Source organism: Leguminivora glycinivorella, chromosome 12 (assembly GCF_023078275.1).
Source record: "Leguminivora glycinivorella isolate SPB_JAAS2020 chromosome 12, LegGlyc_1.1, whole genome shotgun sequence".
Classification (NCBI taxonomy): Eukaryota; Metazoa; Arthropoda; class Insecta; order Lepidoptera; family Tortricidae; genus Leguminivora; species Leguminivora glycinivorella.
The window spans coordinates 7,829,085-7,853,126 of record NC_062982.1 but is presented as its reverse complement, the minus strand read 5'-3'; the positions used below and the strand labels follow the sequence as shown (position 1 = coordinate 7,853,126).

Here is a 24,042-nt window from a genome sequence, read left to right as displayed (position 1 = left end):
AAAGAAATAGAAAACAGAAGAGGCAAAATGATTGGTCACTTGATACGACATGATACCTTCTTTAAAAATATCCTAGAAGGAAAGGTGAAAGGAAGAAGAGGGCGCGGAAGACCCAGGAGGAGTTTTGTTGACCAGCTCAAGGAGAAGGCCGGTGTCATGTCGTATCAAGAACTAAAGAGGAAAGCGGAGAATAGGGAAATATGGCGCATACTCCACCGACAAGAGCTACATTAGCTGTTAAATAAGAAGAAGAAGAAGATACAAATAAACGAACAATACACAATTAAGTCCAAACAATGTTAGAAAAACATGTCCCAACATCACAACGAAATATGCAGCAACCGCTGCAGTGAATAAATCCACTGATGTCACTCAGATGAAATCAGTAACACTGTTGCAAGTGAGGGCTTACTACGAACACCAACGCGCAAACTTTTTGTCAGTAACTATTAATGAATTTGTATTTCAATAATTCAGTATTTGGCCAGGAATAGCACAACAACGGGAGCTGTGGAAACATCGGAGAGAGGAATTTACCCAGCAGTGGGACACATAAACGGGCTATAAAAAAAACTAATATTCAGTTACACGTTACAGTCTTACAGCACGGAGCCGTAGGTACGCACCCATCGCCTCAACAAAGTCTAGCGATATGAATCAAATTGTCAAGGTAAGGTTCATAAAGTTTTAATCCTGTGTCGAGAGATGGCAGTAAAAGCACTTTGATTAAAAAATCTTAATTTGACCATAATCTTCATATCCATTCTCTTTGACGAACAGCGCTAGCCCAGACAGGAATAGAATTTACTTGTTCATTCTATACTAACTACGATTAAACTGGAGTAAAGGAGAACCACGCCTGGCGATGGCGGTCTAGCAGATTGCGACCTCGCGAGTTCATACATCTAGCGCGACTTTGAGTACCTATGGAATCGCCCGCAAAAGCACAAGTTGTGTTAAACCGCCTGAACTGCCGGCCTAGGTGAAACGACAATCGTTGACGCTAAACGCCGATCAAAACGCAGTCTGGCTCTGTCGCTCTATAATATAATTCGGAAGAGCGATAAACATAGCTAGCTACGATAACGATATTATCGTGCGCGATTGTGCGTTGTACCTTGGTGTTCGCGGTAGGCCTGATGCACTATTGTGCGATGAGCATCGAATGAGACGTACTTGACCTAGTTGAATTACGGTAATTTTATTAGCGAAATTATACGAAAACGAGAAACGTCATTGTTGTGTTAATATCATCTTCAACTTGGTGAATCACTGTTCTGTTTTTTTTTCTTTTAGTGATACTGGTTAAGCACGCAATAAGGTTGTTTGGTAAATAACCTAAATTCAATACAATATCTAGTCTTTCTGTCAGTCTAAATGGTTATTAATAATTCTTAGGTATGTTTTAAATCATAAAGAAGAAAAGGAAAAACAAATCGAGTTGCAGATTAGTTTGGCCAAAGTTTCGGCAAAACTGGCGTACATAATTTGTAATAACATCTACAATGTAATGATAATGGCTCCTTTTGATCGGGTTGTAAACTCTTTAGTTTTAAGCTTTTAAGATAATTTGCCGCTCAATCTCACGCAAGAAAATTTTAAATTGTAGATGCGCAAAACTTATTGCTAAGTAGGTCTGGGTAATATTTATAAATAAAAGCTTTTTTCGTTTTCATTCAACCCATATTCAACCCCTTATTTGTCAAGAGTGGCACTGAAACTTGAGTAGTTTCATGTGTTCTGTATACCCCTTTATGAGATACAGCGAGATTGTTGTATTGTTGTATGTAAAACCTTGAAAGTTTTCCTCTTTACTATCTTAACATTCCATGCTGTATCCCATACAAAACACATTTTGTTTTGCGTATCGGAACTTAGTTTCTGTTTTGTAATGCAAATTTTATTTTGATGAAGAAGTTTTAAGATCCTTCATCACAATTATAACAGAAAAAAAAACTCATATAAGTGCTGCGTCGAAATATCGGGAGCTCGACAAAAATCAAAAATGTAATCACGGTCTATATCCCGGTCAATATAAGTCTAATGAAAATAACCGTGAATCATTCAAAACTCTTATTCATTTAAGTACTTAAAAATCTTCCACAATGTCGCGTTTAGACAAAAATACACAATTTCGTAGCAACATCCTTCTAAAGTCTTCAATCCTACACTGTTTTAGACAATACCTAAGGTACTAACCGTTAGTTGTTAAGAATATTTTACCATCTAACCTTAACATACAGAAGGGGAAAACTTAACTTTTTCACATGTTTTTCTACAAATCAAAAAATGAGAAACCAGCACGTTCTATATCAATTTCATCACCGCTACGAATGTCACACTATAGAATTAAAAGGCCGCACACAATAGATTCTATTTGCAAATAGCAAAAAGTAACAATAGGTTATTGGCCAATGCAGACTGAATTGTTGATTGACATGAGCATAGCATTGAAATTGAGATATTTAATACCTAGAGTTAGGCTTGAATGGTTTGCTCTAATCTAGATACATTTGAAGGTCGATAGTGTCGTATATTTGAGTACGAAAGTGTGCTTTTAAAGATCACTTAAACAGAATTTCCAGTAGTTACTGAATTACCTTTTAACTACCAAAAAAAGCAGTTTAGAATAGTCCAGAAAATCGATTTTGGGTTTAGTCAAAATCTCCTGGTTTTCGAGATGTTCATGCTTTTCGTATTGTTTAAAGAAGTAAGTAGGTAAGTACTTTACTAAAACTTAAATTCGAATTCCCGTACCAATCTGAAGTACTCTATTGATGGTTAAAAGGTTATCCTTTAATTACCGGACACCCTGTATATGATGTGCAATTGTAAACGTCCAAAAGTCCTCTTCATATGGTTAAGGTTTGAACATGAAATAAAACTATGGAAACGGATTAAATCGCGTATAATGAATTTTTCATCACACCCGCACTTTAAATGTGCTATTGCTCGCAGGCGGAGCGTGAGTTATAGAAAAATCGTTCTCCCAAGGGAATAATGAAATTTCTTGTACCGTACTTAACTTTTTTACATCTATTTACATATTTTTTGTATTGCGAGTGTGATGAAAAACATTGTGTGTAACTCGGGGAGTATGAATATTACTAACGAGAGTAAGTTAAATCGCGACGGCTTGCCGGAGCGATTTAAAGACTCAACTTCCTCCCCTTGTTGCACAATGTACTATAAAATTCATCCCGACGTTTCGAACTCTTTACAGCGTTCGTGGTCAACGGGTGACTGAAGAAAAATTACAATGTGCAAAAGCTACCCACATACAAGAAATATTAACGAACCATGACCACAAATAATATAGATTTCTAAGGCAGGTTCACACACTATTAATAAAGCTAGTTATACAATATACCTGTATGTGTGTAAAAGTAAGTGCATAAAGAAAAAAAAATACTGTAGTTGAAAGAGCGTAAGCGAAGGTCTCCGTTTCAGCTATGACAAAAATATGAACAATACATAAGTTCTGATGAAGGGCCTATTTATTTACATGTGATGAATTCAGCAAGTCAATCAAATACCACTATGTTCTCGCACCATGTAAACGGGCCCTTTAAGCATTAGAGTCTATACTTAAGGCCCTAGCAGGATCTTTGGCATAAAACTATTGAGAGATCGCGGTGGTGACATCGACTTTTTTTTTACATTTTACGGTCCACGTCTCACAGAACCAGCTGTGTTTATTTGCCTCCAAATTGACATCTAACATCGCGTTAAAAATCCTCCAAGAACCGTTATCAAACGATCAAGCCGCAGACACCTAATGGAAACTATTATTAATTTCACTTCCCATTAGTAAACCAAACTGGCGATTATGCACGATTCTTAGTTTCGCCACAAAAGAAAATTCTTCAAGTGGGTCAGATTTACCGCGCCGTCGGTTCGTTTTCCAGACTCGTTTGTAGTGTAATTGATAACTTTCTTTAGCCTGTGATGTAAAATCTAGCGAAAAATGTTGATAGGTAATGATTTATTAGTAATGCGTTTAGTTGATAATCGCACGAGACAATTTTGTACACCTGCATAGTGCGTAAAACATAGAATAGCGCTGACATTAATGTATTTTCATCACATTTGCTGTTTAAAGGTCTTATTGCGTCTACGTGTACTGAAAAATAAAGTACTATTTTAAAAACTGAAATAGATACCATACACTAAAGAAATCATAATGCATAACCCCCTTATTCATAAAAAAGTTACTGAATTGATTAGTTAAAAAGTGTTTTGTCCCATTCTCACAAATACATATGTCAACATGACAGATAATGACAAACGATCATTAGCTAATTTAGGTTTATAAAACGTTTATGAATAACGCCATAAGACGTTATTGAACCCCCTTAGGCGCATGGCACTATGTTAAGATTAGTTTCAGCTGGATGACGCTATATCTACGTAATACACGCATAGCGTTTGCGCATTTTTTCGCTCAAACTTTGGAACGGCTCGCGCTTCTGATCCAGTGTGCTATGTATCTAACTTTTGTTCAACCACAATCAATCAATTCTTTATTTTGTTAAACATAGGCTACAGAAAAGGTGATACTAGTACATTGTGCAAGGGGGACATTAAAAACAAAAGGACTCTTTAGAAAATCTATGCATTAGAGAAAAGTTAGTACAGAAACCACGTAGGGCATTTTCAGAATTTGGACCCCCCAATTAGCGTAAGTCGTTAACAAAAATTAACTCACTTTCAGTTTTGCGACGATAGTTAAGCATGAAATTTCAATAAAAATATTGTTTTGTGTTAATTACATAAACTTAAAGCGATAATCTACATTCAAATGTGAAAAAAGTTCATTTTTAGACAGATTTTATGTTTAATTGTCGTCACAAAACTGACAGCGAGTTAATTTCTGTTAACAACTTACGCTAATTGGGGGGACCCAAAGTCTGAAAATGCCCAAATAAGTTCAGTCACAGTTCACTATAGGTAGTCTAATTGGATTAGAAATTTCGAAGACGAAGTGAAAATAAGTTTCAAAAACTTACAAACTACGGCTAAAATAATAGCACTCAATTTCACAAGTACTGAAGAATAGAAAAACGATCAAAATCTAATCTCAGCAGGAAGTCACGTACGACTTAAACACGTATTATTTCACAGGACAAAATAAATATCAGTTCCCAACCATCTAACACCAGCCATTAGCGAGTTTTCTTAGAAGCGAATACACTCACCATCAGATATATCTAAACAGCCAAAGTATTCACAATATCTGAACAGCGCCTTTATTACTATACTTGCCGCAATACTAACTGGCGACTGAAGTCATATTGCTATCTCTTTCATGTTAATGAAGACCCAGTGTGATAGAGAGGGATAGTACTATAACATCAGTCGCCACTTGATATTGAGGCAAGTATAAGAAATTATACGGTCTGTTCTTATATTTTCCGCGGCTTGGTTGCTCCGATATATCTGATGTATAGCTGGGGAGTTTATTGAAAAACCTTAAATTTTTTGACCAAAGCATGAAACTTGGCACAGTTGTTCCTTATATCAAAATAAGCCGATTAAGATCGGGAGCCTTCGGGAGCCTCCCCCCTGGGGCCCGGGAGGGGGGGTCAAAGTTCCGCTTCACCCGGCTTGGTTTGAAAAATTCTAACTCACCCCGTTTAGTTAATAGGTCATGTTTGGTATCGTTTTCGAGTAAATCAATGACGTAGAATTCGTTTTCAGTACTAAAATTATCATTTAATCGTAAATAAAATAAAAAAAATTAAAAAATTTGAAATTTTCATCCATGATTTACAAATTCAAGTCATCATAAATAACAAACTGTTTGCTTTTTCTATAAATAAAAAATATGACATAATAGCCTATTTAATATAGATTATAAAAAATATAACTTTTATCCACCTTTACTAACGTTAAGTTCCACAAAAAAATTACTTTAAGACGCGCGGCGTCGGTACGCCGCGAGCGTAATTTTAAAATGCCTTTATTTTAGAAACTCTATTAGACCCCGTTTAGCTATTAGGTCATGTTTGATATCGTTTTCGAGTAAATCAATAACGTAGAATTGATTTTTGGTACTAAAATTATAATTTAATGGTAAGTAAAATTAAAAAAAAATTAAAAAATTTTAAATTTTCATCCATGATTTACAAATTCAAGTCATCATAAATGACAAACTGTTTGCTTTTTCTATAAATAAAAAATATGATAAGAAAGCCTATTTAATATAGATTATAAAAAATATAACTTTTATTCACCTTCACAAACGTTCAGTTCCACTAAAAAATTACTTTAAGACGCGCGGCGTCGGGACGCCGCGAGCATAATTTTAAAATACCTCTATTTTAAAAACTCTATTAGACCCGGTTTAGCTATTAGGTCATGTTTGATATAGTTTTCGAGTAAATTAATAACAAAGAATTTATTTTTGGTACGAGTACTACAATTATAATTTAATTGTAAATAAATAAAAAAAAAATCATCTATAATTTGCAAATTCAAGTCAACAAAAATGTCAACCGTTTGCTTTTTCTCTTATGTCACCAAACACCCAGACAAGTTTGGTGGAAACTTCCTTCACGAACTGCTTGGTGTCTGATGACCATGGTCCAAATGTTTCAAATGCAATTGCCGCAAATATGTAGTTGTTTTTTAAAAATGCATATTTGCGCGTTTAAACTGGGCGTTTTGCAGCAGCAGTCTCTGGTTTCTGGGCCGAACGTTAGAAGTTGGACGGAGCCAAGGTATCCACACAGGTCACGCCCCACGCCAAGGGTCGTCCCAGAAACCAAGGCAAAAGCAAGCAACCATCAGGCCGCTTTCCGTCTGCTGCTGACAAGCCGACAGGTTCGAGGGTTGTCGGCATGTTCGCTGTGCCGAGAGCCTTGCGGATTAAATCGTTAAGTACAGTGTGTCACAAAATTCGGCCAGCAATAGACTGGCAGTGGAGTCCGTGGTGTCCTAATGCGTCGGCAGCAAGGGTGTGGTTGGCATGTCTTTAGCCCCAGTCTTAGACAAATGGCAGTATATGATGAAGTAAGGCAGCCTCGGAAGGAGGTATGTTCTCCAAGTGTCGATCTTTTCTAGTAAAGAGGTTCTTCCGGCACTCATTCACTGTTGCGTAAGGACCCTTGATCTGAAACAATATGTGCATTGTCATTTTATTTAAACAGATTCTGCAACTATCAAATTACAACATTTTGGTGGATCACCTTCACTATTACACACTTACCTATCATACAAGATAATTACAAACTTTAGTAGAATCTGATTAGCCTATCTATGATATTGCTCCATCTCGTAATAGTTTGAAGCCTTGGGTGGCCATGTTTCTCCCTTGTTGATCGTTTCAAGCTGCGTTTATCGTACCTGTCCCATACTATGTCTAATCTAGAAACGTTTTCTTTTGGCTTTGAAGCTTAGCCAGGCCACTCAAGGTGTCAAACTATTACAAGATGGAGCAATATCAGAGGCAAATCAGATTCTACTAAAGTTTGTAATAATTTTCTATGATACGTAACGTAAGTGGGTAATACTGAAGGTTACGTGATCCACCAAAAAGTTGTAATTTGATAGTTGTAGACTCTAAAATGATAATGCACATATTGTTTCAGACCAAGTCGTTGCGCAACGGTGAATGAGTGGTCGAAGTACCTACCTCTTTAGGTACCAGAAAAGATCGACAATTGGGGAACATACCTCCTTCAGAGGCTGCCTTGGATCAGCATATACTGCGCACAGTGTACCACGGGCTCATTTCTCGAAGCTATAAGTTACAATTTACAAGTGGTTGTTAATGTCTAATATGACAAGTTGGAAAGAGACTTCCGCTTGTAACTTGTAACTTTCAGTTTTGAGAAATGGGACTCAGGGCGTTCTTGTTTGGAGTCAGGCGTTGGCGTTGGTGCCACACCAAAATTTGCCAAGTCCGTCTTCTTGGGGATGGAAGGAAGAAGGAGACGAATGGGTACCACACTGGTCAGACAACACTGAAGTGGCCAGTATATGCTTAGAAGTTACAAGATGTAAATGTAAATCAGGTTGCAAAAACCGATGCAACTGCATAAAGAGGGTAGAGCCTTTTTTATGCAGTTCCATATGTACCCAGCTATGTTTTTGTGAAGGGAATGTATAGTATGAGTATGAGTATGAGTAATCTGTCAATTAGGACACCACAGACTAAACTATAAGTGATAACTTTTCAGTGTTGGATACTCTATGGCAGTTCCGACTCAATTATAATAAGCTCATTATAATTGACTTTAGTTAACTATAATAATTTCAAAAATAGAACTTGATACAATTTCTATACTAATTTGCGATACCTGGCAAATTTTCCTGCATCTGAAACACATTTTTTTTATCTGTCCCGTTATCGGCCAATCAGAGACGGTTATTACAAACAATTGGTTGCTAGGTAATTCGATGTTGATACAACGGTGAACGACTCTATTGACATTAATTTTAACTTGCATGAATGGTGATATTTCCGTCCATTGATGATGAAGATGATGACTTGTAGAAAAAGTATTGTATACAATAGTGATATAATTAAGCTTTTCACTCTCGTACCGTACTACACATGGTACTCGACTGAAAAGTTTTGTATTATATCACGATTGTATAAAATATTGTTATATAAATTTCTTTCAGGATTCACTACAATGAATAAATAACAGGTACAGTCGGTCTTTAGATCGTGTGGTCCGACCCGAGTGTTGCCGTTGTCGACACGTCAATAATAATGAATCTTTTTCTATTTATGCATTAACACACCTCTGACACTGGCGATCAAATATATGAAAGAGGCGCGTTCCCCGCAGACAGTCTAAGCTCGCGTAGGTGAACGCGTACTATCCTTTGTGAATAGGCTTTAATATCATATTTTTATATTTATAGAAAAAGCAAACCGTTTGACATTTATCGTGACTTGAATTTGCAACTCACAGAAAAATTTTATTTTTTATTTTTATTTCATTTAACAATAAATGGTCATTTTAGTACCAAAACTAAATTCTACGTTATTAATTTACTCGAAAACGATACTAAATATGACCTTAATAGCTAAACGGGTTCTAATAGAGTTTTTTAAAATAAAGGTATGTTAAAATTACGCTCGCGGCGTCCCGACGCCGCGCGGCTTAAAGTTTTTTTTATGAAACTTAACGTTAGTAAAGGTGGGTAAAAGTTATATTATTCATAATCTATATTAAATAGGCTTTCATATCGTATTTTTTATTTGTAGAAAAAGCAAACAGTTTGACATTTATGATGACTTGAATTTGTAAATCGTAGATGAAAATTTCAAACTTTTAATTTTTTTTATTTTATTTACCATTAAATCATAATTTTAGTACCAAAAATGAATTCTACGTTTACGATTTACTCGAAAACGATACCAAACATGACCTATGAACTAAACGGGCTATGTTAGAATTTTTCAAAGCAAGCCGGGTGAAGCGGTACTTTGACCCCCCCTCCCGAGCCCCAGGGGGGAGGCTCCCGAAGGCTCCCGATCTTAATCGGCTTATTTTGATATAAGGAACAACTGTGCCAAGTTTCATGCTTTGGTCAAGAAAAAGAAGGTTTGGCCTCTTTTTGTCGATAAACGTCCCCACTATGTAGTGTATCTCTTGCATCGATAGGGTGAAACACAGTAATTTGCGACAGCACAGAGCCTTGTATTAAACAAATACACGTACCATCAGATAACGTTACTTTGTAACAAGCTGGGGATGGTATCAGGATCTAATGCATGGTGTTGGGAAACTAGAATGGACCGGTTATAAAACTGTGATACAATGTACTTGTTGCTTGGAAGGGCTCAAGATCCTATTTTAGTTTTAACTTAACTATTCAGTTGGAAGATAAGTTTTTTAGTCTTAGTTTCAACATGTTCTAATGTACATACAACTAAAAGTTCCGAACAATATTATGTTTATCAAAGAAAACAAAATTATATTAGCTTGATTACTCATCATGCAACGCTAATCAAAATAACGTTACATAAATTATCAAACAACCATCCGAAAAAAGATGACTACATTTCCTATTAAAAAAAACGTTAGAATTTAATTAATGTCCAGATAAATTGCCTAGATATCAAATTATGAAAAAAAAAAACTCCGCTGCCGGGTACAAACAGGTACAGTCAACAAAAAAGTGGTAAATCGAAGTATTGCAATTGCTTTTAAAGTAGGCGGTTAAGGGGTTAAGCTGTTCGAGTAACCGGTTTGTTTAAAAAGGAAGTGCCGGGAAATAGTCAGGTATGGAAGTGATAAATGTGGGTTGATCGGCGTAGATATGTTTTTATAATTATTAATTACAAGCTTTTTCCCGCGGCTTCGCTCGAGTTAGAAAGAGACAAAAAGTAGCCTATGTCACACTCCATCCTTTCAATTATCTCCACTTAAAAAATCTTGTCAATTCGTCGCTCCGTTTTGCCGTGAAAGACAGACAAATAAACAGACACACACTTTCCCATTTATAATATTAGTATGGATGTACGTAATAAGTGGTAAATGGAATTGGTGTTTGATTTCGGAAGCCTGTTTATAATTTAGACTATTTTGAGCAATCGGAGGATTCAGGCACCCCCTGACCAACAATAGATAACATCAAAAAGAAATGTATCTGGAACCTATTTTTTTTCAACTTCTTATAACTTCTTAACTTCCAAAAAACTTCTTAACTTCCATGTGAAACACTATTTTCTAGATCTTTCGGTTCTAATTAGGTATACGATAATAGTTATTTGTTATACAAGGGGGCAAAGTTGTATTTTAGCACACGAGAAGTAAAATACATTTGCACCCGAGTGTAATACAAAACTTTTCCCCTCACTATAGCGAGGAAACTACAACGCAAAAAATACGTTTATCAGTGCTTCCAGTAGTTCCACAGGTGGTAAATCATATTTATTACTGGATTCACCTACTTTTATCAATTTTAAAGCAGTTAATTTGACTTTATTCAAGGTCAAATTACTTCACCCACTAGTAACCCGCTGGTATTAAAGGACAAAACACGTGTTTCCGAGTTAGTGAGGGGAAAATAATTATGAAATGGCGAAGACATCAGCTAGTCACAATTATTTACAGAGGTACTTTGGAGTAAAATCCATGCAAGATTGACCATAGGTCAATGACACCATATGAGACAAATGGAACAGAAATCAAATTTTAATCAATATGCACAGTAAGGCCGACTTGCACCAACCACTTAACTCAGGGTTAGTGGGCTGTCAACTGTCAAATTCTATATAAAATGGTGGGTTAAGCCTCGGGTAAACCCTCCATTTTCGTTGGTGCAAGTGGCCCTAAAGCGAAGGCATTCTTACTCCAAATATTTACAAAAAAATACTACCTTTTTCGGTTCTTATCATTAATTTTATCAAGTATTCGGCAATATGAGAATAACAAACAAGAAATCAAGTGTTTAGGTAAACTAACAGTGACCTTGACTCCTATTCCGGCTACTGCATTCTCAACCGAACTAGAATAAGTATACATTAGGGATGTACCGACTATTGGTTTGGCCGACTAGGCCGACTACCGACTAGTCGGCGCTTGGGTGGCCGAGTAGGTAGTCGGCTAGTCGGCCAAAACATAATTTTCGACTAAATTCACATTTTAAATGTCATTTTTGGTCCTTCGTTCGCGCTTTCCATGATGTTTTACAAGTTCAAAGGATCATGACAATATTTACACATTTTCCATTTTTAACATCCAGCTTGGCTAGTGATCCTGCCTATGAAGTAGATAATCCTACGTAGGAAATTTATTTACCTGATGAGTACAGATATTTGTGTTTTTGATAAAAAAAAAGTAATTACGAATAGCTACATAATACAAACATAATTTTCAGCGGGCGGACTAATCGGCCCTTTTTGCCGACTAATCGCCGACTACAAATGTGGCCGGATAGTCGGCTTTCCCGACTAGTCGGTACATCCCTAGTATACATACCGACTACGTAAAGTTAGTAAACACTGGCATGTGTTACTCCGCTATTTATGACGTAAATGTAGCATTGCAAGTTGTTGATCTACTGTATAAGAAAGGAACCTCGACACGATAAGAAGAAGAAGTTGTTGATCTCGAACTATGAAATCCGTCGAAATCGACTACAGACAGGTACAACCAAAGACATATGTAACTCCGTATAGACGGATAAAGTCTAAGAAAAAACGTACCTCAAAGCCCTAGAGAAAAAGGTACGGTGGCCTAGATGGCGTTACACCTTTGGGGAACGCTCGGCTAGATGGCGCTAATATTAATATTTGACATTTTAACACATATCAAGCTAACAATATGGGTCAAAACTGAGGTTCAAAAGTTTTAAGCTTGTGTCGAGAGATGGCAGTCTATGTACTGTGATTACACATTTTACTTTGACAGTAACTCTCTATAATACTCGATCCTCTTTGGTACAACTCAAAATCGACTCATGTGGTGAATTGTGCCTCGAGCGACTCTACTGCGCAGTGCATATGTTATACAGTGCGCATGTTTGACAACGTTAAGTTCAAATACTGCATTGACCGACGCATTTGAAATTTTCGGCCATGCTGAAATTGGACTGCAAGATTTCTTGGTAGTGTCCAGCCAGTCTTTTGGACGAAGGCTCGGTTTCAGTCTCAACTAGGGAAAAACAGACGAACATTCGGTCTCGTTATAAAAACCGGTTCAAGTCTGACATACATACTTTACTTATTCTTTCGTAAAACATACAGTACAAGACCTTGCTACAGATTCGCAATCAAATTGACGAAATGAAACAATAAAACATTATTTACGTTTTTCTAGGCCATAATAGTATTTTATGCAACTGGTGGTTAAAAGAGGTCAAAAAAGGTGAGTGGCGTGGGTAACAATTTGAGGCGAAGCCGAAAATTGTTAATAAAGACTCCACGAGCATTTTTTGACTCAGTTAAACACCGTTGCATACAATACTTTTTCTACGACCAAGCACTTATTTTGAAAGAAAATTATAAATCAACAAATACCTACTTTCAGTCATCTTAGTTATCTCGTGGACCGCCTACCATTTTGAATATGCAGTTTGAGTGCAAACATGAAAATAAAACTGTCTATGGTATGGTTCTTTGAAGCCTGGCCACTAAGACGAATCGAACCGAGTTGAATCGAGTTCTCATACATTTGAATGCGATTCGACGCGTCGCCAATGAACGCAGCAGAAAACGAAGGAGTCTCGACTCTGCGAATTGGTTTGTTAAGTTGGTAGCAATGTATTTACTGAACTGTAACAGCCACAGATGTCATATATACCATAGATCAAGCAAACGTATCTACTTAGCGTGTCAAATGAACTCAGTGAAATCCACTGAGTTGTCCGTCTTTAATCGCAGCTTGCAGCTTTCGGGCGTCAATTTTTGTAAGTTGAAGTCAATCAAAACATAAAAAATGCCTCGTTACGTGATATTCAATTGCAACAACACAAAAATTATGAACAATCAAGAGCCTGAGACATATTTAAAATTACAGGCAAGAAACAACTTCAGTACAAAATTTGACACGCTCGGCCCCTATACAAATAGATGAACTTGTTTCTTCTATATAAATAAAGTTCTGTGGTAACAGTTATATCGTGCTACTGCTACTAAATGTTTTCAGGGTATAGACTAGATAGACTTGTCCTGACATCTTTTATGTAGGGTTTTAAAGTTCTATGCACGACCTTGTAACTCATGAATAACAGTACGGGAGTAGAAAAAACCAGTTTATAAACTTTGAGTTGTATGTTTGAGTACAGAGTTACATCACGTAGTTTCAAAACGGTAGTAAGTCATCCCAAGGGCTTTAATGTAGGTCGTGACTGTAGACGTTACCTCAGGTTTATTTATGAAGCGATGAGTTCATGCCAATGGTTAATCGGTATTATCTTTAATGCGATGGTACAGTCAATGGAAGTTATTTTTGTATAATTCTAGTCGTTAGGACTTAATAGTTGGAAATGCTGGTTGCTTCCAAAAAAAAAATTCAGTGCATTTAGTGCTACTTTATCACACTAGGGCGAGAAGTGGTATCGAAACTTCAGAGAGCCATACGATTATGTACTGAAAACATTACAGTACACTTGAACTTAAACCGTCCCCGAGTTGGCCAACTCAAGGTGAGTTTTGTGATCATATACTTAGTATGCGAGACACCTAGTTTTTCTGATTACCCAAGATATATAAACGAATACCACCTAGCCAATCTAAAGATAGAGTGTATACTTGTATAATGTAGACGCTAATAATCTCTGATATGTGAAGACTGTGGTTTATAATCCCAATAAGTAGGTAGATATTAATTTTGATAGGTATTAATTTCAAATTTCCGTTATCTATTTTTCATCATCATAATATCGGCTTTTTGTCGAGCATAGGCCTCTCTTCTAGTACGCCACTTGTCCTGGTCCTGAGCTAATCATACTAAATTGAACCTTATCACTGAGACAGCAAGGTGATCGTATCAGACTAACGAAAACGGTCCACATGAGAGGGCATTGTTTGGGCTGGTGTCCCTCTCGCACGTGTGGCCAGTGTTAATGAGGTTACCATAGTAGTAGTATTTTTATCTATATATTACCTGACTTTATAACTTCTTATATTATTTTAGTGTTATATTCAAACTAGTGTTTCGATATATTTTAAATAATTGGCAAATAATTATAATGTAATTATTTAGATGCCAATAAATGAGAGATTTGTATAATTTAAAAATACCTTCAATTGGGTATTAGTAGATTTGGTAGTATCTCTTGAAAATTGACTGGTATCCCCAATTTATGACAGTGATGACGTCACTGAATAATGTTGACATTTTCAGTAAGTGCGAGAGCGACACCAGCCCAAACAATGCCCTCTCATGTGGACACACTTTTTGACCTAAGTACTCATTCTGGCTTAACTATAATTCTGTGGTTGTGATCCACCCCGATGTCGGCATCCCAACGAGCCACCCACCGAGCGGCCACCAGAATGAATGTACCAGAATGTTATTTTTGTTTACCTGCCATCACTTTGCCTAGCAACATGTCCCGCCAATCTATTATTTATTCAATGAAGATATCACTTCATCTTTACTCTGAAGTAGTCTTGCCGCTGTATCAGTATAATGGTAGTAAGACACTGACCTGTTATGGCGCACCCTGGTGTTGATCTGGCGCACTTCCCGGCCGCCGCTGCTCTCGCCGTCACTACCGGACCCGGTCAGCTCCAGCGTGTGCACTGACATCGACTTGCTCACCTGTTGGTTAATAAAAGGATAATTTAGTCGAGTCAGAGATTTGGGAATTCAGGTAAGGGCTATAGTTTGGGGAAGCCGACATCACCTATCTGACGTAGAAACGCCCCACAGTACATGGAAATTCATGGAAGGCGTATGTTCAGAATGGCACATGAATGTGCTAAGAAAACTGCAGTCCTCCGTGAGTATTGACAAGGGACACTATAACTCGCATTTATTTCGCATTTATATTATACTGACCAGTAGTTAACATACTATTCTTAATGCAAAGCACTCCAGCAAGGTACTTTAGTACTACGAGTAATTTAAAAAAGCGCTTTAGTATAAAAACCGCTGTGATACCCAACCAAAAGTGTGGAAGCAGCTTGTAGACTAAAGAAATTCTGAATTCTGCAAGGCTATGAAGATTTTCTCACAATGTTTTTCTTGACCGAGAAGTAGAATGATGGTGTTGCGGTACTTATTTGTGAGGCACCTACTTCTAAAACACCTATTTCAGATGTTTACATAGTTTCTTAGTTTCAGTAAAGATCGAAATTAAAACAATGATCCTCTTATTCAAGTAACAACAGAAGTAATTCTGACAAAATAACACAGTCAAACATTCTGCTTCTAATAGTCACTAGCATTTATTAGTCTAATCGTAAGAAACTACGCAAAATACTCACAGGTGGAATGTACTTCCGCACCGCCGCCGTCAACTCATCAATACTCTTCTCCTTCTTCGGTTCCAACCCAAAGAACTTGTTCTTCGCCTCCTGATTCAGAGCAGATATCTTTAGCACCTGCGGAGGCTTCTGATCCATCTTCAGTGGACTAGTCATCTTATTCTCCGGCCTCCTAAGTTTCCCTAACTGAATTGGCTCCTCGATCTTCTTAACAAATCTACTGTAAGGTTTTTCATCCTCGCTTTTGACTTCCATTGATGGTTTCCTACCAAGTTTACCGAGTAATGGCTTAGCTTCGTTATTCATTTGACTTAACCTCTCTTTCAACTCATTGGCTCCTGGTAGTTGTATTTTCCTAGGGTCGTTGGCTGGGACGATTTTTCTAGGAAACGGTTCCTGAAGGACTTTGGTTAAGTCAGAATCGGTTCTAGAGGATTTGAGCTTGTTGTTTTTCCTTTGGAACCGCCTGGGTTTGGGGCCGGGGATCTCGTCAGAGCTTTCTGATGATGAGCAGCTCTTTTCTGACGAGGAAACGCTGGATGCAGTGGATTCGTCATCGGAGGAACTGTCGATGCCTTCGTCCTTAAGACCCTGGAATTGAGAAGAGAACACGATTAATGTATTATTTTAGGATACGTCATTAAATACAAACGTGTACGTACTTCATAGCCACAAAGGGATATTTCCTATTCAAAAATTTCATTACACAAAGCCATAAGCAACATCCGAAAAGCACCGGAGTGGCCGACCTTTTGGAATCCTAAAACTTTTCTAAAGAAACCCCATGCATGGTTTTGTTTCATTCGTGACATTTTGACTACCATGATGAACCATCAAAAATACGTAATTACCTACTAATTAAACATTTAAAGTCAAAGACACTCGTACCCAGAATTTGATAGCTTATGTAGATGGCGCTATGTATCCAAAAATGTAACTTTTGTAAGGTAGCTATAGCACCATTTTTCAGTTAGTTCTCAAACTACGAAGTACGGTTTTCTTTAATTAAATAATATAAATACACTCTTCTAAAAAAAATTCGACTTTTCATTTTCTGTCGGAATATTTTTTACAATTTAGGGCCAGTTGCATCAACCACAGCTAACAGACACATTAACGTCACGCAGCAGAAGTCTATGGAATTTCCCATACAAAAAAAATTGCGAACGCTAAATTCGGTGACAGACTGGATGGTGCAACCCACCCAGTCATCAAATCATAATGTCTCACCTCCGAGCTTTCCCCTTTCGCCAGCGTCTTAGTCTTCGGCACAACGGTGGCCCCGGCCTTCAGTATTCCCCTCACTTCCGGAGTGATCATTCTCTGAGCTCGCTCCGCCGGCGAATCGTCGTCCAGGTCTGAAACGGTGCCAAAGAGAATTAACCTTCTGCATCATTGAGGCTATTTGTATCGACGTCAAAGATACGATGACAGGTGGAAGGAAGTATGTTTTACTGAAAGTCTTGTTTGCTGACTGTACGATCCTTAAATGGATGAAAGATTCCTAAGGGCTCATTTAAATGAAGCGAAAACTCGCATGCAAGTTTTAGCTTAAGACCTGATTTAGACGGTGTGCGAACTCGCATGCGATTTTAGTTACATTGCGGTATTTGATGGCTGTGCAAAATTGTATGTACCCACAATTTTGCACAGCCATCAAATACCGCAATGTAAACTCGTATGCGAGTTCTCGTACCGTCTAAATGGGCCCTAAGTAAGACAGTCAGTTAATTGAATTAATTTAATGTCAACAATGGTCCCTAAGAACATTTACAAAACATTTTGTGTTTGGGTGGAGCAGAGTTCAGAATTAAATATTTGGTTTTAGTTTAATGTGTTTAGGGTGTGTGCATAAATGGATGTATTGGTTAAAATTTCCCTTACATAATCTTCTGATTAGATGATAAGTTGTATATGCTACATGAAACCAAAGTTTTCGCATTTCGTGCCTTAGAGGACCTTGATAGCTTAGAATTCTAGATTACACACTATTTGTTTAATTATATTACAGAAGATACGACCTTTGGTATCCTGTTGCACAGATAAATATTCCTTTATTATTAGCAACGACATATATAACTCCGTATAGACAGATAAAGTTTAAGAAAAAAACGTACCTCAGTACCATACAGAAAAAGGTACGGTGGCCTAGATGGCGTTACACCTTTGGGGTACGTTCAGCTAGATGGCACTAATATTAATATTTGACATTTTAACACATACTAAGCTAAGAATATGAGCCAAATTGTCAAAACAGGTTCAAAAGTTTTAAGACTATGCCAAGAAATGGCAGTCTATACACTGTGATTACACATTTTACTTCGACAGTAACTCTCTGTAATACTTGATCCTCTTTGTTATTAGCTATATGGTGAAAAAAAATGTATATTTGTGTTTTATTCTATCTTTGACGCCGACTACATAATGGAAATTATTGTTAACAAACAAATTCATCACTCTAAAAATGTGCAGTAAACTTGTTTATGTACATTTTTATACTTTATGGTAATAGCAAGAAAATATGAAAGTTATTGAAGGAGATGACTAACCGTTTTAGTAAGCGTATGACTAATCGTCTCAAAATATAACTTCATATACAGTGGATGTTAAAAAAATATTATCGTCGTTGAGATTGTAAATTCACTATTAAATTATCAATTTATCAACTTAAAATGTGTTTTTTTTTATTATGAATGGGCTTACTCTTGACCACAGACTAGCCAAAGGCAAAGACGAGGCCTACGATGGAGTGAGCTCGCCCAGAAGATTTAAATTCACAAGCGCAGCGACGATTCGACGATATAAATAATCCAGTTTTAAGGGTGACAAAATACTAAGTTTATCATGCGGATTATACAAAGTCATTATAATACTATTTCATATCAGGGCAGATGTGCAATTAGTAGGTATTGCAGATTCTTCCAAAGTCAACCGGGGTAACACCTGTAAACTAGCATCTACAAAATCCAACGCAAGACCGTTAAAAAACTCAGGCATTTCATGCACTACGGTTATCAACTCACCTTCAAACCTTACACTACAGAAAACTCGCGGATTAGTACCCAAGAAGCGCAGCGACTCAAGCAAAACAACGAACCAAAAAATAACAAAATCAGACCTAAGCTCCTAAACTTTGAGTTCTGCCTCATTAGATACTCTAGCGACGTGTTCTTGGCGCTCGCTGATCTGAACAGTTCCATTTTCAAAGCGAAGTCTGGATTGCGCGGGACCTCATTGTGTGTGAAAGATTTCGTCAGTCTTTCGTTTTGCTCCATGGCCTCTTGAACTTGGCTGGCTAATACTGGCATAGTCTTGAGCCGCGACGTCCGCGGCACTCTTTCTTCCTTGGGCCTAGGTAACCCGGCCACGGGAGGTTTGTGGGTCAACTTCGAGTTGAACATCTTCATCTTCTCCATGAGTGACATCTTCGCCGGGTCATCCTCGTCTAACTTAGCTGCCACCGGTGAGTGTGTGCGTATTTACATTACATTGTGCATTTGTGTTTAAGAGCCCGGGACATACACATAGTAGAGTAGTCGACGACATGCAAAAAAGAAACAGCCGACAATCAAAAGAAAGGAAGCTTTTTGAATTTTCGTAACTAATGCAATTTACATGCCAATATCAAAAACTTTGAAGGACTGACAATTTCGCAAATTAAAATCAATTTAGAAAAATCTACACACGTAATAAAATAGGAACAAAAAATTTGCTAAGTATCTGACATGAACCTAAAAAGAGTTGAAGGGGAAAGTTGCTTACCATCTTCGTCTCTGTCCAACACATTGGCGGTGCTTTTGGACTGCGAGAGAGAAGGTAATTCCCTCGGAGGTTCGGCCGGCGGAGGCGGTTGTGTGGGTGAGAAGGAGATGGGCTGCGTTTTGTACCGGTCGGAGATGGATCCGTCCATGTTTTTGGATCGGTTGTGGCGGATCAACGGTTTTGGGGTACCTGAAATTTTCGGAAAACAAATTAGTTTCTACTGTCGTTGGCAATTTGACCATCACATCATCATCATTATTGTAGCTTTCAATCGCTGAGCATAGGGCTCTGTTCGTGTCATTTATCCTGGTCAGGCTTGTCTCTTCTAGAAGTGCTGCGCAATTTTCCGAATCTCGTTCACCCTACAAACCAACGCATTGTAATAGGTGTATTTAATATTTATATACCTATGGTGAGCATGGTGGTTTTTTTGGTTAAATTGCTCATTTTTCATGTTATCCGATATACAAAATTAGCTGACCACGTGCGATGATAACCGTTCGTTTTTAACAATTGTAACTTGGGCCCCATTTTGCAGACAATCACATCACAAACTATAACATTAAACAACACTAGGCCACTAAAGGCTGAAAAAAACACCAATAAGTCTTAATATATCACATTTTAAGAATTAAATGTAAAAAAGAAATTAAAAAATCTACTTCGAGCTAACGTCTACAATCCACCGTTTTGTGAGTGATCTAGCACTGTGACCCTTGTCATTGGAATTTAAATCAATTTGTTTGTAGAGAATAAATTTCTTTTGTCCTACGATATAATGGAAAAACAAACGCCATTCTCCTTGGGAGAGAGTTGAGGAATTCTATTGTGACGTAGGTACTGGGTAATTTTTGTTGGGAGAATCTCGGTGGAGACAGAATGATTGAATAAAGGACCGTTTTAAGTACCGCAGCGGTTAATGATGACAAATTACACAAGGCTTTCTTGGTGAAGTACCTAAATGATGAAAATATAATGTCCAAGATTCTTCACTGAGTAAATAGCGATCTCAAAGAATACAGACAAAATCCTATTCGATAAATATCATCTGGCATTTCGCAAAAAAGGAATTCAATATTTTTCCCAGCAGTAATATTGCAGACATTCATCAGAAACAAAAATAAAAATGTCTTATGAATCACACAACCTCATTCGGTCTATCAACTGCGATATGCATGTATGTATTATATTTAGTGTTATTGCTTTAAAATCGTATAAACTTCACAGTTGTATAAAGAATAGGGTAATAGTTCCTAGACAGACTGTCACGATTCTAAGGCATTAATGCTACAGGGGCTACAGTGCGTCGATGGCAGATTTATTTACTCTTAATACGGATAACGTCAGATTTAAGAGCTTGGCTTTACGATGCAAACATTTTCAGAACAAAAATAGTGGAAAAACTGTTTACCTTTCGCTTGCTGTTGCAACTGCTGCCACATGCTTGCTCGGGCCACAACACTGTTACTCTTAACGAGCCCCAGGTTGAAACCAGTCTGCTCCCTCTCATCATCGCTCTCAGGGTGCCCTTCGGTCTCGGTGGACTTCCTCTGTCTGTCCATCGCGATCAGGCCTTGCTCGATGGACGATGGAGACCAGTCGTTGCTGCTGTTCGTTGCGTGGTTTTCTTTTATTTCTTGGCTCTCGATTAGGCCAAGTTCTTCGCCTAGAATTTAGAAAAATTAAGGTTAATGTGGTTAAATTCATCGGGTGTAGAATTCGAGTTGGAAACACGGAGCGTTAAGCGTTTAACACGTTAAACGTTCGCTTCTATCGTTGCTTCTAACACTTGTTTATACACACATACACATATCCCACAAACACATAGTCGACTCATCGGAATTGCGGAAAGGAGCAAAGCTTTTTTACTCTGAGCATTATAAACAAACACAAGTGCCATATGACAATCTTTTTAAGCAAATATTTATACGCCTTCTTCCCCATATTGACCTTACGGTTAAAAATAGGCACAGTGACTGACATATTATAATAGTATTTTTTAACTGAGTAATACAGGATAATTGACATTTCTAAATGAAAACACACACATACAATCACACCTGTATCCCATAAAGGGGTAGGCAGAGCACATGAAACTACTAAAGCTTCAGGGCCACTCTTGGCAAATAAGGGGTTAAAAGAAAACAAAACTATGGCATTGCAGTGACAGGTTGCCAGCCTCTCGCCTACACCACAATTTAACCCATATCCCATAGTCGCTTTTTACGACACCCACGAGAAGAAAGGGGGTGGTGAAATTCTTAACCCGTCACCACACAGGCACCATTTCATTTCATTTATTTCATTTCTAAATGAAATAAAGCAAAAAGAATTAAAACACCTGAGATATGACAAACGGAACGATGTCAAACATTACATTGACCCAAATACTAGAAAAGGGACCGAGGCACGTGCAAGGTTACAGAAAGTGTTTATTTTCAAAACCGTCTCTATATTCACAACGTCGTATCCTCAAATCTAAAATTATCAAGCACAAACATAAACAAACGCAAGTTAATGCAAGCCGGCGCTACTGGAACTAGCGCGTGTATACTTTATGACACTGTTGCTATTAGTTTTGATTGCTCCGCTTGCTAAATAAGTCACCGATTACGCTAAACTTCGGAGAGTAAAAATAAACCGACATGACCTCATACAGCATTGGATTAACATAACATGATGAAATACTGACCTGAATGCGGGCCAGAGTCTCTGGATGATGCACGGTTATACACGCCACTGTCACAAGAGACGTTCAGACTCCAATTGTCACCTTCTTGGCGCTCGTCTTCCAAGTTCTCCAAAGCGCGACTGTCCTCGTCTAATGCAATTTGGACTTTGTTCACTTCCTGCTCGATCTCATCCAAGGTCGACTGCTTTCTTTCAAGGTTAGCAGCGATGTTTTCGAAGTCAAGGAAAGTGGCCTCGCCGAAGCTGTCGTCCTTGACGGTCGGGTCAGTGAAGCCGTTGAATGTTGTAGGGTTGTGGACGCTGAAGCAGCTAGTGAAGGGAGGCGAGTGTGGGGTTGCGAAGTTTGCAAAGGGCCGGTCTGGTTCTCCCGCGCTCCTGGCCGTTAGAGGAGCACCGGACTCGGCGGGCTGACTCGGAAAACTACAGCCCGCGGGGCCGAACACTTGGAAACTCGCTTGGCCCGGCTCCAAACTGCAGAATGAGAAAAGAAACGCGTTAATGTAGAACACAGCCGTACACAAGACAGAGACGGTCGCTTCAGTACGCCTTCGTAAATATCGACGAATTATGGCTCGAGTGATTTGAATTGGCATTGCTGATCTATCGATTAAAGGAAGTTTGACATAGTCTAAATATAAACGTCTGATAGCGGTGCCCGAGTTATCGATCGGGTTTCAGTCACCTAATGACTCATGGTTGTTTGACGGGACTCAATAATGCAGACACATTGGCATGTTCAGGTTATTTGACAGTATTTAGCCTCTCATAACTAAATACTTTAACCTATAAACTAAAATAGACACGCTACTGAACTCAATAGACTGATATTGTATATAAATAGTAGTGTGCCTAAAAAAATCACATCAAAAATAATTTATAAACTAATTTCTTAATACCTCTATGATTTGTTTCTTAATTAAGTAAGAGAACCTAAATAAGATGTAAAGGGATAATAGAATAAAGTTTATACATCTGCCGAGACATTTATTCTTGAACTAATTATGAATTAAAAATTAAAATTAAGGTAAAAAAGTTACATATTTTTAAACCCAAATTTTGGTAGCGGATTTCAAAAGCAATAAAAAATCACTGCCATAAATTTCATATGCAACAGGTGCCTGACATTTTTAAATGAATATTGTTCCAAATCTACAACAGTAAAGTTTCTGAACGATCAAAGCGTGTGCGCAGCAGATGCGTCAAGCTGCATCGGTATCGCAATTAAGGGCATCGAAATCGTATAGTTCGGTCATAACATTTGATGTATGCGAACACAACAGACACAGAAATAGTGCTTGACCCACTAACGGCTGGAGTGTATTTCCGTCATCAAAATGCCGTTTCTGCCCAATGATTTCAAAAGTAAGGATAAGAGGATAATTTTGACTGAACATTATTTTTTGATGCTCCTTGGAGATGAGCTATTGGTTGAAGAGTTCGCATCACGCGCGATTGATCGCATAAGGGCACAGTTACACGATACGACAACTCGCATTCAGAGCCATTGTGGTTTTGATTGGTGTGCTTGTATTTAACCTGGACAGTCCGTAAGGTACATAAAATCGCATGCGATTTCGCGCGCCGTGTAAATGAGCCATAACTTGAGTGCGTGTTTTGCTCGTACCTATAGTTCATATCTTTAGGCATTTAAACAAGTGTAAACAAAAACTACCCTCATAAGGCTACTT

The 24,042-nt window shown here is 37.9% G+C and overlaps 1 protein-coding gene across 1 annotated transcript in view; it reads right to left on the bottom strand.

The window, feature by feature from the left end:
• The window catches only part of LOC125231690, a 359,160-nt gene that overhangs the window by 140,660 nt on the left and 194,458 nt on the right, over positions 1-24,042 (bottom strand). The window contains 7 exon segments of the mRNA XM_048137216.1: positions 15,121-15,233; positions 15,902-16,492; positions 17,132-17,259; positions 19,020-19,355; positions 19,664-19,852; positions 21,075-21,329; positions 22,356-22,825. Coding sequence (XP_047993173.1) covers positions 15,121-15,233; positions 15,902-16,492; positions 17,132-17,259; positions 19,020-19,355; positions 19,664-19,852; positions 21,075-21,329; positions 22,356-22,825 — 2,082 coding nt within the window.